The sequence below is a fragment of the Cannabis sativa genome, chromosome 1 (assembly GCF_029168945.1).
Source record: "Cannabis sativa cultivar Pink pepper isolate KNU-18-1 chromosome 1, ASM2916894v1, whole genome shotgun sequence".
Taxonomy (NCBI): Eukaryota; Viridiplantae; Streptophyta; class Magnoliopsida; order Rosales; family Cannabaceae; genus Cannabis; species Cannabis sativa.
Window position 1 is genome coordinate 46843342 of NC_083601.1, and position 17790 is coordinate 46861131.

A 17790-nucleotide genomic window follows, 5' to 3' on the forward strand; every position below is an offset into this window, starting at 1 on the left:
TTAAGACATGCTCTAAAATTTTAAGAAATTCGAGAAAGTTTAACACGCCGAAAATTATGTTCAAACAGTGTATTGCACGCATGACTATTTTATTTTATACGCCAGTAAAATAAGGATGCACACGGAGTGGAGAATTGGCAGGGAGTACTTCCCGTCCCCATCCCCGTTAAGAATTTTAATCGTCATCCCCGTTTATTCCCTATCGAGCATGGGTGAAGAATCCCCTAATGGAGGAGAGGACGGGCGGAGAATCCCCTAATAGAAAAATAAAATTTACAATAAAAATTTTAATATACAAAATTATTACAACATAAAAATTAAAATATTACATATTAATTATTATTCAATAAATATAATTTTGATTTCTACAAGTATTTTTTTTTAACAATATTTTCAATTAGTTTAATAAATAATAATAAAATATTAATTCTAATTATTTTATATTTTAATAGGAGAGTTATATTTGTAACTCATAAAATTATAAATATACCTCATTATTAAAAAAAATATATATATAAACTTAAATAATTTTTAAAAATTACTCTTAATGTTTTTTTAAAATTTTTTTCACATTATTTTATATTAATTTCAATATTTATTTTAATTTTATTTTCATATATGTCTTTTTTAACTCATGTCTATATTTACTTTAAGAAAATTTCATATAATTTTTTATTTTAATTTTTTTGTCATAATATTTAAAATGTAATTTATTTATTTGATAGGTATATTTTTTTAAGAATATGAATTAGAAGAAAAAAATTAAAAAAAAAAAAAAAAAAAACTTAACAATTAAAGATATAAATTTTACATTTTCCTCAAAAAAAAAAAAAATTACATAAAATAAAAATTATTAAAATAAAGTGTTTTTAGAAATTTTTGGAGTGTAAATAAAATTTTTCTTTTAATAAATTCATTTATTTCTTTTATTTATTTTTATTCCAATTAGTAAATGTACCTAAAAATTTAATAATGAACTTTTTTTTTAAATAAAATCATAATAAACTTTTGAAAACCAAATCGACTATAAAATCTATACTTTTTAATTCACTCTTTATTTTGAAGAATTTTTGAAAGTTATACTTAAGGAAAGTATATATTTTTAATTATTTCCATTATTATAAATTTGTTTTGCGCGAAACAAAAGATGATCAACGGTGGAGAATGATTGAAGTAAGAGGTGATTACGTCTATACCCATGGATGTCGGTGTACTTGATTCTTGACCGTCAAGAAATTTCGTATATAAAAGTCAAAACGACTAATATATTACAATTCCATTTTTTTTTTATTTTTTATTATTGTTTTATTCTTATTCCCTCCAAAAAGGCCTAAAAATCTCAGAGCCCTAATTTTTGGTCCATTAGGGTTTTTGCCTCCAAAGCTCTAAACCTTGGGCGCTGAAGAAGCCCATCAACTTCGTCTTCAACCTCTCTCTCTGTACATTCAAATTTTTGAATAGCTTCAATATAAAATTAAAAGCCCTCCTTTTTTGCTTTTTGCGCGTTTCCTGATCTCCACCACTTCGATACAGGTGAAAGTTCTTTATTTTATTTTTCGATTTTATTTTTTATTATTTATTTTAGTTTTAGCCTTTCATATGTATGCTCGATTTGTTTTCTTCTCTGTCGTAGATTTTTTCCTGTAAATATATATGTGTATGTATGTATGATTGTATATATAAGCTGGGCGCACTCACTTTCCGTACACTGTTCTTATTGAAAAAGAAATTTAGGTTATAAACACATATTGGGATTAGGGGTCATATCTCGTGAAGACATGGATTAGAAGTTTAATTAATTTATTTTTAAGTTGGGGGTTTTAGTTTGTTTGTCTCAGAATTATATCAGGCATTATTTATACAGTATTCAAATGTAGCTTAAGGTGCAAGTAATGTTTAGTTGTTTGGGTTTCTTGGATAGAACAGTTTTGGGTCGAGACTTAATGTTTAAATCCTATCTAAAGGGCTCTGCTGAGATATAATTATGCGTACAAGTGGGGCCATCATGATATGCAAATTATACATTACATATGTTGCAAATTGTAGCTAAAGTTAACAGTGAAGCTAAATTTGAATGGAGTGTGTCTTTTTGCAAGCTTCTGTTTACTCCACATATCTTATTCCAGTTATGATTTTTGTCTAATCGAACTGCCACTTTGAAAGATTTTCTTTCGTGGTTGATAATTTTTTTGCTTTTGTTTCCTTTATTTTCTTTCGTATCTCAAGGTAGTTACTGTTGATTAGCATTTTGTTTAGTTATTTGTTAAACACGAAAGCTTCAATTGATTTGCTTTCCCTCTAGTTTATGTAATACATATTGAAGAACTCTAGAAGTTTGTCTTGCTTCTATTTTTATTTTAATGCCATCAGATAGTATTGGAATAAGAGAAGTGTTTCTCTACAAAGAGTTTTCTTGTTGTATGTGACATTTTGTGGACCTTCTGCTAGAGTCATAGATTGTGCTCTATCATATGATTGCTTTGCAATTAAGTTGGAGGCACTCATATTGAGCAACTTAACCATCTTAGCTACCTGATTGCTGTTTTTTAGCGGGGGTGTGAGGGGTGGTTTGCAGGTATAGATTTTAATGTCTACATTGTATTGAATATTCGGTGCTGCAACTGACCTGTGTTGTATTTCATCATTTGTCTAAGCATTTGCCATATTCTGTTTCATTTAGTGTATTATGTTCGTTCTGTTCTGTCACTAAATATAATATTTTTCTCAATGTAGATGGATGCCCTTTTAGTACCCACTGATAACAATGAGCTTCTAGGCTCTGATATATTGCCTAATAAGCGTAGAAGGAAGAAATCTATTGTTTGGGAGCACTTTGTGGTCAAAAAAGTTGATGCTGAACACATTAGGGCCTATTGTAAACAGTGCGAAAAGTCTTTTGCTTACATTACTGGCTCGAAGCTGGCAGGAACCAGCCATCTTAAACGTCATATTGCCTTGGGGATCTGTCCAGTAACTCGTCAGAAAAATCAACTAATGACTGGTACACCTGGCCCAAGATCTGTTGTTACTGAACCCCCAAAGAGACGTTATAGGACAAGCCCTGTTTTCCCAACCTTCATTTTTGACCAAGACCGCTGTTGTCATGAGATTGCCAAGATGATAGTTCTGCATGAATATCCACTCCATATGGTAGAACAACCTGCTTTTATTGAATTCATTCGGACTCTTCAACCCCAGTTCAAAATGCCAAGCTTCAATACTGTTCAAGGTGATTGTGTGGATATGTACCTGAAAGAGAAGCAAAGCCTTTTGAATCTTGTGAATAGAATCCCTGGAAGAGTCAGCCTTGCCTTGGATTTATGGGTTTCAAATCAAGACCTGGGGTATGTTTTCGTGACAGGCCACTTCATTGATGGTGACTGGAATTTACACCGCCGCATTCTAAATGTTATAATGGTACCATCTCCTGATTCTCCGGAGTCTTTTAGTCAAGCTGTCGTGTCTTGCCTGTCAGATTGGCATTTAGAAGGTCGGTTGTTTACCTTGACTCTTGACCAATCCTTTGTGAATGAAACTGCATTTGATAATCTAAGAGGCTTTCTTTCTGTCAAGAACCATATCCTGCTCAATGGTCAATTATTGGTTGGAAATTGCTTTGCTCGTGTTCTTAGTAACATCGCCCAAGATGCTTTGGGGATCATGAGAGAAGTTATTTGTAAAATACGTGAAAATGTAAAGTACGTCAAAACTTCGGAAACTCACGAAGACAAGTTTTTAGAGCTGAAGCAACAACTCCAAGTTCCTAGCATGAAGGACCTTGTAATCGATGACCAAACTAAATGGAACACTACATATCATATGCTGGTGGCAGCTTGTGAATTACAAGAAGTATTTGCTTGCTTAGATACCTCGGACCCTGACTACAAGATAACTCCTTCAATAGATGAATGGAGACAGGTAGAAATTCTCTGCATGTACCTGAAATATTTGTATGACGCGGCTAATATTTTAACTGCCCCAACATACCCTACTGCAAATGTCTTTTTTCCTGAAGCCTCAAAAATTCAGATGGATTTATTTCAAGCTTCCATGTGTGATGATCCTTTTATCAGCTACTTGACCAGACCTTTACATGAGAAGTTTGATAAATATTGGAGTAATTGTTGCCTGGTTTTAGCAGTTGCTGTGGTTATGGATCCAAGGTTCAAAATGAAACTTGTGGAGTTTACATTCTCCAAGATTTACGGTGAGAATGCTGAGACATGGATTAGAATTGTCGATGATGGCATCCATGAACTCTTTATCGAATATATGACACAAATGTTAGCTTTACCAGAAGTGATGATGGAAGAAGTAGATGATAGCATGATCAAATCAGAGCCACCTCATGATATTTGTCATGATCATGAAGGTCCTTATATTTCTACTGGGGATGGGCTTTCGGATTTTGAAATCTACATCTCTGAGATTACAAGTAGCCATCAAATGAAGTCAGAATTAGATCAGTATCTAGAAGAGTCTCTTCTACCTCGGGTACAAGAGTTCGATGTTCTGAGTTGGTGGAATCAGAACAGATTAAAATACCCTACTCTATCTAGGATGGCTTCTGATATTTTGTCAATACCAGTATCTAGTGTTGCTCCTGAATGTGTTTTTGACACCCAAATAAAGAGAATGGACAAGTACCGGAGTACGTTGCATCCAGTGACAGTTGAGGCCCTTATTTGTGCCAAGGATTGGCTCCAATTCGGGTCATCAACACAAACACCCTCACCAACTTTTGAGGTTACTAATGCAATTGTGAAAATGGAATTTTAGGTTTAGATTTAGGTTTCATTTTCTCCCTGTAGGTATGGTAGATAATGATACCCTCATTGGATTTTTTTTTTCTTTCTTAAATGGACCAATAAGTGGTTCAAGTCATTGCTTTTTATGCTGTCTTAATTTTCATCTATTATAGAATGTTCATAGTTTTTTGATGCTTGCAATAGGGAAATTGTCCTATTCTTGGATTCTTTGAACTTTGGGACTTCTTGCCCTGGCTAATTTTTCCATATTCTGGCTTGGTTGGCTTATACAAATTATTTACTTCATAAAGTGTCTCCTTACTCTTTACTGTTAAAAATTTGGATTTTGTGGACACTAATAATAAAACATTGTGTTAGAGGAAAAAAAAATAGAAATAGAAGGAAAATAGTTAACCATTGTTTTTATTTGTTCGAGATGAATAACAAGTGCATCTTATTTTTATCTGTAATGATTATACATAAATCTGACAAATAATTTAATGGTAAATGACTTTTGACAAGTTAGGCCTAAATTTATATAAATGGTTGAATTTTTTCTGTGTTTTGTGGGTAATTTGTGATTCACATATAAAGAAGTATTTTAGGATTAACCTCAATTATTAGAGTATAATGAATTTATTTTGTAAATGACATTTTTAGCTTGTATTCTTACTTATTTCACTTAGTTTCAAATAATAATAAGAGTAATTTGTGATTATAATAATTAAATTTAATTTTTAATAATTAACATCTAAATTATATTTATTTACGTTTCATTTACTTATTCTCATATTTAAATGATTTTTTTAAAAAAATAATAATTTAATAATTTAAAGTGATTAGGAATTGTTATGTGGTTAACTTGACACATTAGTACTTATAGAAGTTTTTAAATTATAAGTATTATTACGGTTAAAAATTAAATATTTATAATTTAAAATTAAAAAGGAATTGAGATAATAAAAGTAAAGTTTCTACCTTGCAGTTTTAATGGCTTTATAGTATGTTACATAGAAACTAATTCATATTGAAAGGATTGCAGTTTTCACAAATTTGTTTCTGAGTTCTACTGTATGTTAATTGTAATTATTTGTCTGATGTCTAATAATTTCTCTCTCATACTTGATAAATTTGCAAATATATACTCATAAATTAGCAAAGTATATTTTTTCGGTGAATTTTCGAGACTATGGAGATAAAAAGCAAGTTAAAAAGATTTTTGGATTATTCGATTTCATTCAAATATTTGTTGCCGTTTGTTAACATAAACTACAAGTCGTTTAACCGAACAACATGTCGTTTTAATATATGTTGGGATAAATAAGTCGTTTAATGCTATTTGCATAACCTTATTCTCAACGTCTCATTCTGAAGAAAGTAAATAAGTAAAAAAAACACCACTCTTTTTGGGAATCAGTATAATGATTTCCATGGCATCCCAAGCTTTAACCCACTTACCTTCTTTAGAGAATCTACCAGTACCAGTTATAAACCTATTCGAGAATTGCAAATCCATTGAACAACTCAGACAAATCCACGCCCAAACAATCAAACTGGGCATTACATCACTTCCCTTTGTACAGAATAAAATCATTGCCACCTCTTGTGCTCAACAAAACGACAACATGGTATATGCACGTCAAGTGTTCGATGTAATTCCTGAACCAAGTGTCTTCTTTTGGAACACCATGATCAAAGGCTATTCCAATGCTAGGATGAGGATGCATTGTCCTAGAGATGGAGTGTACATGTATGTAGCTATGTTGGAAAGGAATTGCAAGCCTGACCATTATACTTTTCCCTTTTTGTTTAAGGGATTTACTCGTGATATTGCATTGGCTTGTGGGAAAGAGTTGCATGGTCATGTGCTTAAATTTGGGCTTGATTCGAATCTTTATGTTCAAAATGCTTTGGTGAATATGTACTCTTCGAGTGGTCTGGTTGATATGGCTCGTGGGGTTTTTGACATGTGTTATGAGATGGATGCTGTTACTTGGAATGCAATGATATCTGGGTATAATAGAGTGAGAAGATTTGATGAATCAATGAAGCTTTTTGAGGAAATGATGGGAAAAGGAGTGTTGCCCACTTCTGTTACCTTTTCTTTGGTGCTTTCAGCTTGCTCCAAATTGAAAGATTTGGATAATGGAAAACAGGTTCATAGATATCTTAAAGAGAGTGGAATTGTACCTAATTTAGTTTTGGAAAATGCTTTGATGGATATGTATGCAGCTTGTGGAGAAATGAGTACCTCACTTGAGATTTTTGAGAGCATGAAGACTAGAGATGTGATTTCTTGGACTACAATTGTCAAAGGGTTTGCGAACTCGGGGCAAATTGATTTAGCTCGGAAGTACTTTGATGGCATGTCTGAAAGAGATTATGTCTCTTGGACAGCCATAATTGATGGATACTTACGAGTGAACCGGTTTAAAGAGGCGTTGGAGCTTTTTCGTGAGATGCAGACTTCAAAGATAAGACCGGACGAGTTCACCGTAGTTAGCATCCTAACGGCTTGTGCTCATCTAGGTGCTTTTGAATTAGGAGAATGGATTAAAACTTATATAGACAAGAACAAGATCAAGAAAGATACCTTTGTTGGAAATGCACTAATAGATATGTACTTTAAGTGTGGCAATGTGGAAAAGGCACTAATGGTTTTTAATGAATTGCCTCAAAGAGACAAATTTACCTGGACTGCTGTGATTGTTGGCCTTGCTGTTAATGGACATGGTGAGGAAGCTCTCGATATGTTCTCTCAGATGCTGAAAGCTTCAATTACACCAGATGAGGTGACCTGCATTGGTGTTCTCTGCGCCTGTACTCATACCGGCATGGTGGATAAAGGAAGAAAGTTTTTTGCTAGTATGATCAGTCAACATGGAATTCAACCAAATGTGTCACATTATGGATGTATGGTGGATCTTCTTGGCCGAGCAGGGCATCTAAAAGAAGCATATGAGACCATACTTAACATGCCGGTGAAGCCAAATTCGATTGTCTGGGGAGCTCTTCTTGGTGCTTGTAGAGTTCATAAAGACGCAAAACTAGCTGAAATTGCAGCTAAAAAGATTCTCGAATTGGAGCCTGAAAACAGTGCTGTTTACAATCTCTTGTGCAATATTTACGCAACTTGTAATAAATGGGAGCGTTTGCGTGAGACAAGAGAGATGATGAGTAGTAGGGGAATCAAGAAGACCCCGGGATGCAGTTTGATAGAGATGAATGGTACGGTTCATGAATTTGTAGCTGGAGACCTGTCACATCCTCAATCTGAAGAAATATATTCACACTTGGAGAAAATTACAACAGATTTAAAATCTGTTGGGTATTCACCTGATACATCAGAGGTATTTCTGGATATGGGAGAAGAGGAGAAAGAGAGTGCAGTGTACCGCCATAGTGAGAAGTTGGCTATTGCATTTGGCCTTATTAGTTCTAAGCCAGGGGTGACAATAAGAGTTGTGAAGAACCTAAGAATGTGTGTGGATTGTCATGGAATGGCAAAGTTGGTATCTAAGGTGTATAATAGAGAAGTAGTTGTTAGAGACCGAACCCGGTTCCACCATTTCAGGCATGGGTCATGTTCGTGTAAAGATTATTGGTAGAAGTATAATAAAACTGCACTACCAAGGATTCTTGACTGACTGTATATTCTAGAAAATGCAATAACAATTCATGGTTTCGAGCATGATTATAAAAATATCTGATATGCTTTTACTAAATCTTTCTACAGCTTCAAACATGCATAAACAAAACCCAAGACTAGGAACTCAACATATAGTAAATTACTACAGTTTTATAGTCCTCAAATATTGTAAGGCTAGGCATAGAGCTTAGCTTTAGAAAGAAAGCATAAACAAAATTCTACCATAATCAGATTATATAACTCATTAGAGCATTCTTGTTACACAAACCACTAATCAAGAAAGCAATTATATTTATAAGGGTTTTTTTTTTCGGTAAATATTACATTTATAAGGGTAATACTAGAAATCTAATACATCACAAGAACAGAGCCAATATATATACTGACAATTATAATATCTAATAGCAGTAGTAGTTGTCTTACACTGATGGTTAACCACAAATGGTCCAAAATCCGAAGAAGCATCAAGTGGTACCTGGGTCAAGCACAGGAAGTCTGCAATGCAAGCTGATTGACTTGTCCATTTGACGTGAACCAGGAATGAAGAACTGGAAGATCACTGTCAAGCAAGCACCTTGAGGAGCAATACCATAGAAAGCACAATCTGGTTTGGCCAAGTGGTAGCAAAGGCTTTTAGCAAAATGTTTCACACTAACTTGAACTGATTGACCGTCTCCTCTTTCAATAGCTCTAGAGGATCGAGTTTGAGCACTCAGATTTCGATCCTCAGCTGGAGCCTCTGCCTGAGCTCCTATAACAAACAATTTCCGAAACTCAGCTCCCAGCGTGATTAGTGTCCTTGAAATCTGTACATGTAAATCCCCATATTTGGTGATGGAGACATTAAGCAATTCCCCTAAGTGCTTCATTCGATCCACGAAACTCTGCAACTGATTCATATCAGGTACCTGAACAAGAGTCTGAGGCAAATCCTGTGCCATGTCGAGAGCCGTTTGAAGCTCGAGAAGTTGAGCTCTAGACAAAGGTTTCGAGATCGGAACATCTTGAATCACCGCCGATTTGAATCCCTTGGTTTCAAATGTGAGGAATGGCATCGGCTGGGTCGAATTCACTGGTAGTTTCTTTACGAGTTTAATCTGGAGGCGATTCGCCGTTGGACCAGTTCCGAACTCTGTACAGATGCTGACACTACTACGAAGAGCTCGGTGGAGGAGCGAAACGTCAATGGAGAAGGCGATTCTGTCCTCGTTCTGGCTGGAGATACGGTAATCGTCGAAGAGAGCTTCTTTACGGAATTGAGCGATGGATTGAATTCCGTCGCCATTGAGAAGATTATGGAGGAATATAGCGTGGTCTCTGGTGAGGTAGAGATGGAAAATCTTCCCCATCTTGTCAAGAGCTGGTAAAAACCTCTTTTCCAGTAGGCAAACACCATTCTCAGTCAAAAACGCCTTGAACTTCATCTCTCTACTCTATCTATCTTCTAGGATTAGCGATATTTTCTTTTCTACTGAAATTTTCTCGGGAAACAAACAGTGGGCTTAGGGATTTGAATATTACCAGTGCGAAGTGGGTCGGCGCCAATTCGTAACTACATCAAAGGAACTGGCGCCAAAGCTCAATTCGCGGTTTGGAGAGGTCCTATTGTAAATAAATTAAGAATGTAAGGGTATATTTGCAATAAAACTAGTTTGGGCCTATTATGCTAGCCCAATTATGAACCCAGCCCAAGCCCAATCGGCTCTGTAAATTTAGAGTTAGTATTATAATGTGAAAATTACAAATTATTATTAGTTTTTATACCGTGCGCAAATTTATTTTTTTTGTTTTATGGGATTTTTTTTAAAAAAAAAAATATGAGAAAAACAAAACTGGTTACCTTATATTAGTTTTCTTATATTTTATAGTTTTTTTTTTTTTTTTTTTGAATTATTCTCATAAAATATTTTGAAAAAAAAGGTCATAATTTTACAAATTCTGCCACAAAAACAATAAAAATGGAAATCAATCATTTTATAGTTATACAGAAATGCTTCCATAATCATTGATTGTAATATGATTTTTTAGCATTACTCATTCATAGAATTGGAAGAAAATGGAAAAGGAAATAATCTTGAATGAGTATGAAAGTTGCAAGATTTATTTTTGTTATAGAAAGACAAAAATGGTACAAGAAAAATCATGTATTCTAATTCTAAGCTACAAAAAGATGAAAAGATCCAATTTTTATACATAAAAATAAGTTACACCAGATGATCTTGTTCTGCAAGACGAAGCTTGTTCAAAATCTCTTCCAATGCCTGAACCGAAACTTTGTACCGGTCTTGTGATTTTCTGCCTTCATCCACAACTTGAACAATGCATTTGTACAGATGATCATATCTGTGAACTGGGTTATTAACATCAATGCCAATGTCACTGCTGAAACTGATGTTACTAACAACATACTTTCGCTTCAGATCTTTTCTCCACCGCGAAAGTATGTACTGCGCTGGAATCTCCTCCATGCCATTTTGGCTGAGGACTGAAAGGGCGTGCCTGCACAGATACCCTCTTAAGTTAAACATGCCACAGACGCATATGACCTCCATCTCCGGGGGATTGAATAGAACCTCGTAATCTCTAGCCTCCCTCACATTTCCATTTACTTCAGTTTGCTCTTTTACTATATATGTCATGATTGGCCCATCAGAGTTTGACTGTTTCGAGCAAAAACATGAATACATTCCTTCCACTTCCCTTTCGAACCTTCGCAGTATGTTGTTCGTGTACAATCTTGAGAGCTGCAACTCGAAATAACATCTTGTTTTTGAGTTTGGATTCTTTGAATCCAAATCTGCCAATGATTCAAGCTGATAGTGTTTCTGCAGAGCTAGATCATACTTATCTAAGAACTCTTTTATTGGAGTATTTCTGTTCAGATATTCTTCGAAAAATGATAAGACAACCTCATTTGGTTGTAGTGGAAACATACCTGCCAAAAATACATCTTTCAAAAATACAGGAACCCAGCGTTTCCTGTCTTCATATAATGATTGAAGCCATTTCTGATCTCTAATTCCATGACGCTGTACCATGTCCTCCCACGCTGCCTCGAATTCTTCAGGCTTCTGAGAGTAGTATACTGCTTTATTCAATGCTGCATTAATCGCATTGTACTCAAACAAGCTTCCCAATTTTTCTGGTACCATTTGCATTATTCTCGATAAGCAAAGACATTGAGTGGCTCTTGGGAAAACATCAGCAACAACAGTTTGCAATGTGTCATTTTGATCGGAAATTATGACTTGTGGAGGGCGTCCAGACATACATGTAAGCCACGCCCTGAACAACCATGTGTATGATTCAATTGTTTCACCTGCAAGTAAACCACAACCTAACAAAACAGATTGTCCATGGTGATTTACTCCAACAAACGAAACCAGAGGTACTTCATATTTGTCTGTCAAACATGTAGTGTCAATACACACTACATCTCCAAAATAATTGTAAGTGACCCTAGTCCTTGCATTAGCCCAAAACAAGTTCCTCAAGCATCCTTTCTCATTGAGATCCACAACATAAAAGAAATGTGGATCTACCAACTGTGAACGAGAAAAGAAATTTTGAACTGCTTGGGAATCTCCTGCCTCAAGTTTCAACTGATTGGAGTAATCAATACTCCTACCAGATTCTTCTTCCTCGACTTCTGTGTTCCCATTCACCTCAGCATCAACTATCACAGTTCTGAATAGCTTGACTTTCTGAGTTTCATCGGGGCCATCTAATTGCAACGCTCTTTTGGTTCCAACGCCTATGTTCTTGTGGGATTTGTAGAATTTCCCACTAGCAGGGCTAATCAGGTGGTTATGCTCTAGTTCCACTTCAATAATTCTCCATCTTTTAGTGTCCATTAGTCTGAATTTTATCATTGCTGGGCAACCAGTTCTTGTTTCTGGTCTTGGGCGGTTAGCGTCACTTTTCTTTTTGAAACCTGCACTGCTGCAGCTAAGTTTTCCTCTGTATCTTTCTTTACTCTTTCTATACCATGTATTACTTACTCTAACACCAAATCCTTGATCTTTGGCATAACAATTATAAAAGTAATATACATCATCATAAGAATCGAACTCCATTCCAACCGAAGGAGGCAAGGGATTCCCCCCTTGGAGTATGCCACCTTGACTGACATATTCAGTCATTGCACAATCTGCCTCGGTCTCCAACTCATCGCCATCATCATCGCCAACTGGCTCAGTGTTGAGAGAAACTTCTTCCATTTATAAACAGAGAAACTGAAAAACTAATAAGCCAACAACAACAAAAAGTGAAAAACTAAGAAACAATCCATTAAGATTTCCAACACAGGACATAACATTGCACCTACTTAATCTCATTTCTATGGTATTCACTAATCATAAATAAGCATATCTCAATTACCACCTACATCCCAATTCAAAGACAAAAATTCTATGTTTGCAATTGAAGATGCATTCATAGCTATGATTCTAATAAGCTTTTATCATTTTCACCAGTTTCCCAACTTTTCCAGCATTAATTATATACATATTCAATGCAATCAAAAAAATTTGACAATACCTCAACATTAATCATTTTCTAATTCCTTAATCCTTATTTCCCAAAATGATGGGGAAAAGCAATAACTTGAAAACTACCCATGTACTAATGTTAGATGATCTACTTTTCCTTGAGCTTAATTGATAAATAAGGAAGTGAGCAAAAGAGAGCAAAAGCCAGAAAAAGGTTATTGTTCTTCAAATTTTCTAGCAAGTAAAAGAAATTCATAACCGGAAATTGGTGTCAGCATTTTTGATGGGTCTGTGCAATTACCTCAGAAGAGACCGTGCCGGAGAAGCGTGAAGCGCACGCGCCGTGTGAGCAGAGAAACGAGGGCTTTATTAGATTACTCCCTAATATATCCTCATCAAATGATCACTTTGAAAGCATAAATAAAATCTTAAACTTGGACTGTTGGGTTGGGATAGTAATGTAATAAAATTTGAAGTATAGATTTCTCATACCAAAAAGTTTTGATTTTCTATCCAAAAAAAAAAGTTCTGATTTTCTATTAAAAAAAAAAAGTTTTGATTTTGATGTGTTTCAAAATTTAAGAGTCAACAGATTTTACATTATAGACTCACAAAAGAGAAGCTTAGGTAATGGACTCACAGTCACATATCATATTCACCCTTACGACGCCGTTTCTCTTGAAACTTTTTTCTTTTCCTCTTTTATAAAGAAAAGAAACTGTCTATGTTCTTTTGATTTCCCAAATCTCATTTGGTTTTATATTTTTTTCATCTATTTATTTTATATTATTTTAAAAATTACAAATGTAATAAGTTTAAAATTATTAGTTTTGACGGTAATTATAAGAGATCATGTAATGGTATTATTACTTATGTTATAGCCAAATTTATTTTGACAACAAGTAGTACTAGTAGTATTATTTGGTGGTGAAAAAATTTCGATTGTAATCAAAATTTGTTGATAGCAAATGTTATTTTTGAATAAATTTTGGTTCCAACTTCAATAAAATGCACTAATAAAAAAAATTATTTTATTATTTTGTTTTGCTGAAAATAAAAATAGCAATAAAAATTTACCTTTTATTTTCCTTTTTTTTTTTCGCAAAGGGAAATTTTCTTTAATTTTCTTTAGTCAAATAAGAGTGTTGACTTTGAGATCGTAGTCTATTTCTTATTTTATTAGGTAAATAAAAAGAGAACTTTTTTTTATATATAAAAAAGAAACTAATCCCAAAAACGACATCATTTTGAAAAAACGACATTTGAGAAACAATATTTTACAAAACGACACCAATTAAGAAAACAACATACATTACGACATTTGATAAACAATATTTTACAAAACGACACCAACCAAGAAAACGACATCCATTTAGAAAAACGACATTTGAGAAACAATATTTTACAAAACGACATTACTCCAGCAACCTCATAAAGAGGAATTTCCTACTTTATTTTGGAAATGACAAAAAATATTATTATTATCCAATGCAATTATAACAATATCATCAAAAAAATAAAAGTCAAAACACAACCAACAATGATCAATGTTTCTTTTTAAGTTTTCAACCAATGGTGTTCACTTTTCACACTCACCTCAACGACAAACACTACTACATACAAATTAGCCCAAAAAGCATCTATCATTATTTTCTAATCAAATTATTTTCATAGGAAAAAGCTAAAAAGCTTCCACAGTTTACTTACATATGGAACAGTTAAAACTTATTCACAGAGAATTGGAGCAAACCACTCCTCAATTAAAAATTATGAACTATAATTCTTCAGCTACAAAGAACTTCAAACCTACCCCACTTATTCAAGTCTCACATCTACATTATGAACCCTTTTCAATGACTCTTCAAATGATTGTAATGCAACCTTGTAATGGTCAAGAGAGATTGCACCCTCTTCTACAATTTGTAAGGCGCTCTTGTACATCTGGTTAAACCATTGAACACGATCAGAAACATCGATGTTACTCGAACCATGATCTAGAATGTGGAGACGCTTGTAATCCTTTTTCCATCTTGAGAGGATGTATTTAGAAGGAATCTCCTCTACACCATTAAAATTAAGCACACATAGGGAATGCCGGCAAAGATAACCATAAAAGTTGAAACAACTGCAGATGCATCGAACCTCGCCTGCTGTTCTGTTGTACAGAACTTCATAATCCTTTATCTCTCTTCTGTTTCCCTCGCTCATAACACGCTCTTTCACTAAGAATATAACAATTGGGCCGTCTACATGCAGCTGTGTCGTGCTGAAACAAGAATACATCTCTTCCACTTCGTATTGGAACTTCTTAAAAACTTCTCTTGTGTAAGCTTTTGAAAGCTGCAACTCAAAAGAACATCTTGTTTTCAATATGGGGTTTGAGCTTCTTGATTCTATATCTGCAAGGGCTTCTTCCTTGTGTCTTTTTTGCAGAGCCAATTCATACTTATCAAGAAACTCTTTTAAGGGTGTCTGTTTGTGCACATATTTATCGAAAAATGGATTGAGTGCCTCATTTGGGCGTGCAGCTGCCATTCCAGCAAACGATGTATCCTTCAGATAAACCAGAGCCCATTGAACTCTGTCTTCATATAAAGAGCGAAGCCACTCGTGATCACCAATTCCAAAACGCTGGACCATAAATCCCCATGCTGCTTCAAATTCAATTACCTTCATAGATTCATACACTGCTTTCACTAATGCCTTTCTAATAGCATCATAATTGCACAAGCCTCCCAATTTTTCTGGAACCTTTTTCATGATCAGCGATAAACTAAATCGGTGTTGACATCTTGGAAACACCTCGGCAATCACACTTGACAAAATTTTACACCTATCAGTAATAATGGTTTGGGGAGAATGTCCTAATGTACAAGTAAGCCACGCCTTAAACAACCAAATATATGACTCTGTAGTCTCACCTGCTAGCAAGCCACAGCCTAGCAAAACTGACTGGCCATGGTGATTTATTCCAACAAAAGCCACGAGTGGAATCTCAAATTTGCTAGACATGTATGTGTTGTCCAAGTAAATAACATCACTAAAATAACCACATGCAGCTCTAGACCTTGCATCAATCCAGAAGACATTCCTTAAACGCCCTTCCTCATTGAGATCCATCAAGTAGAAGAAGTTTGGATTAGTCAATTGCATACGACAGAGATAGTTGTAAAGGGCCTGTGTGTCGCCTCTTCTAATGTTCAACTGATTGGGATGATCAGGAAACATGCCGGTGGGGTCTCTTGCTATTGGATTAGAAGTTCCATTACCCCCGGAATCTATCACAAGTGCTTTGTACAACTTGATTGTTCTTACATCTGCATCATTACTCGGTTGGCAATTCCTCTTAACTCCATTACCCATCTTCTTAATTGACTTGTAGACCTTACTACCTAATAAGTGGTTGTGTTCAAGAGTAACCTCAAGTATCCTCCACCTTTTGGTATCCACTAAACGCATCCTTATCATAGCCGGACAGCCCGTTCTCGTTTCCTTTCTCAGTCGATTTACATCTTTAATTCTCTTGAAACCCTGGCTGCTGCAACAAAGAACAGCACCATACTTTTCTCTACTATTCCGCTTAAACCACGAATTCTTCACTCTAACCCGAAAGCCCACTTCTTTGGCATAACAATTATAATAACTATAAGCATCTTCATATGACTCAAACTCCATTCCAAGAGCAGGTGCAACAAATTCTTTCCTTCCCTCAGAAACACCATTTTGACCCTCTAATTCTGCTGTTAAAGTTAAATCATCTCCATCCATCTGAACCTCGTTGCAATCTGGATCAAGAACTTGCTCACTACTAAGAGGAGCTTCTTCCATCTGGAAAACAGATAAACCCCCCAAAACCCTTAATAAACTATAAAAACCAACAAACATTACCAACAACTCTGTAAAGAATGAAAATACATATTCTTGTAAAAACTAAATACTCAAAATTTTTACAGCAAGTTATTCAAGACTCAAGTTTGACACTTCATAAATTACAAATTACAATCTTTCTCTATACCTAAATAAATTGCTTCAATCCAATCAAACTCTCACTTAAAAATTCAAACTTTTCATCCAAATTTCGCAGCTCGCTAAACAGAAAATGAAGGGTGAAAAGTCTAGGCTCTAAATCTAAAACCTTTAAATAATTACTTTCTTCCAAATAAAAACTATCATAAACTAAAATTAAAATTTCAGTCTATTGATTGAAGGACAAACCCTAATGAAAGTGGTGGAAAATGTAGCAACTAACAAATTTTGGAATTGAAATAGTTTCGAGTTGGAGAACACTTACGTTTTAGGATAACTGTGAATAGAAGGAAACTCCAGTCGGAGCCGAGAGTTTTGGGAGTGGGCGGTGAGATTGTGATTAGGGAGGAGTGAGTTCCGTCTGGTTCTGTACTTTCAAATGTTATGTTCATTCATTCTTAACAAAAACAAAAAAAATGGTGTTCATTAATTAATTCACTTTAATAAGTGTAAACTCATTTTACATAATTGCATGAGACCACTATTTATTTATTTTATTATTTTTGTTTGAGAGATATTTATTTTAGGAAAATTCTACAATGCACCCCTTAAAATAGATATATTGATGCACCTTTATCTATTTTAGCATCTAAAATAATTTTTTAGACAAATTTTTTTTCATGGTCATGTACGTTATAGTTATTTAAGACATCCTGTAAAATTTTAAGAAATTTAGAAAATTTTAACATGCCGAAAACTATGTTCAAACAATGTATTGCACGCGCAGGGCCGGCCCTGAAATAAAGTAGGTCATAGAGAAAAAAAAAATTTGGGCCCTTATGTTAGAAAAAATGTGGTATTTTTCAAAATCGGTAAAAAAAATGTATAATTTTAAAAGAGGAAAAAAAAATTTTGGGCCCCTGGTCTGGGTGGGCCC

The 17790-nt window shown here is 34.6% G+C and overlaps 3 protein-coding genes and 1 non-coding gene across 4 annotated transcripts; 2 read left to right on the forward strand and 2 right to left on the reverse strand.

The window, feature by feature from the left end:
* The first annotated feature begins 1228 nt into the window (after window positions 1–1228).
* LOC115707871 (zinc finger BED domain-containing protein DAYSLEEPER) lies at window positions 1229–5058 on the forward strand. Its single transcript, XM_030635958.2, has 2 exons — window positions 1229–1533; window positions 2734–5058. The coding sequence occupies exon 2, from the start codon at window positions 2734–2736 to the stop codon at window positions 4777–4779; it is 2046 nt and encodes a 681-aa protein (XP_030491818.2). The 5' UTR covers window positions 1229–1533; the 3' UTR covers window positions 4780–5058.
* Window positions 5059–5774: 716 nt separating this feature from the next.
* On the forward strand, window positions 5775–8451 carry LOC115707869 (putative pentatricopeptide repeat-containing protein At3g15930). The gene has a single exon (XM_030635956.2). The coding sequence runs from the start codon at window positions 6170–6172 to the stop codon at window positions 8354–8356; it is 2187 nt and encodes a 728-aa protein (XP_030491816.2). The 5' UTR covers window positions 5775–6169; the 3' UTR covers window positions 8357–8451.
* Window positions 8452–8602: 151 nt separating this feature from the next.
* On the reverse strand, window positions 8603–10036 carry LOC115707872 (uncharacterized). Its single transcript, XM_030635959.2, has one exon. The coding sequence runs from the start codon at window positions 9819–9821 to the stop codon at window positions 8862–8864; it is 960 nt and encodes a 319-aa protein (XP_030491819.2). The 5' UTR covers window positions 9822–10036; the 3' UTR covers window positions 8603–8861.
* A 421-nt stretch (window positions 10037–10457) lies between these two features.
* LOC115704634 (uncharacterized) lies at window positions 10458–17339 on the reverse strand. Its single transcript, XR_009688613.1, has 4 exons — window positions 17179–17339; window positions 14694–16715; window positions 14299–14333; window positions 10458–12720 (listed from the first exon to the last, which is right to left on the reverse strand). It is a non-coding gene; the product is annotated as an uncharacterized LOC115704634 (transcript).
* Between the last annotated feature and the right edge of the window lie 451 nt (window positions 17340–17790).

What these genes read in the sequence shown, in the direction of transcription:
- LOC115707872 (XM_030635959.2), bottom strand. Translation starts at nt 9,821, where the DNA reads ATGAAGTTCAAGGCGTTTTTGACTGAGAATGGTGTTTGCCTACTGGAA.
- LOC115707871 (XM_030635958.2), top strand. Translation starts at nt 2,734, where the DNA reads ATGGATGCCCTTTTAGTACCCACTGATAACAATGAGCTTCTAGGCTCT.
- LOC115707869 (XM_030635956.2), top strand. Translation starts at nt 6,170, where the DNA reads ATGATTTCCATGGCATCCCAAGCTTTAACCCACTTACCTTCTTTAGAG.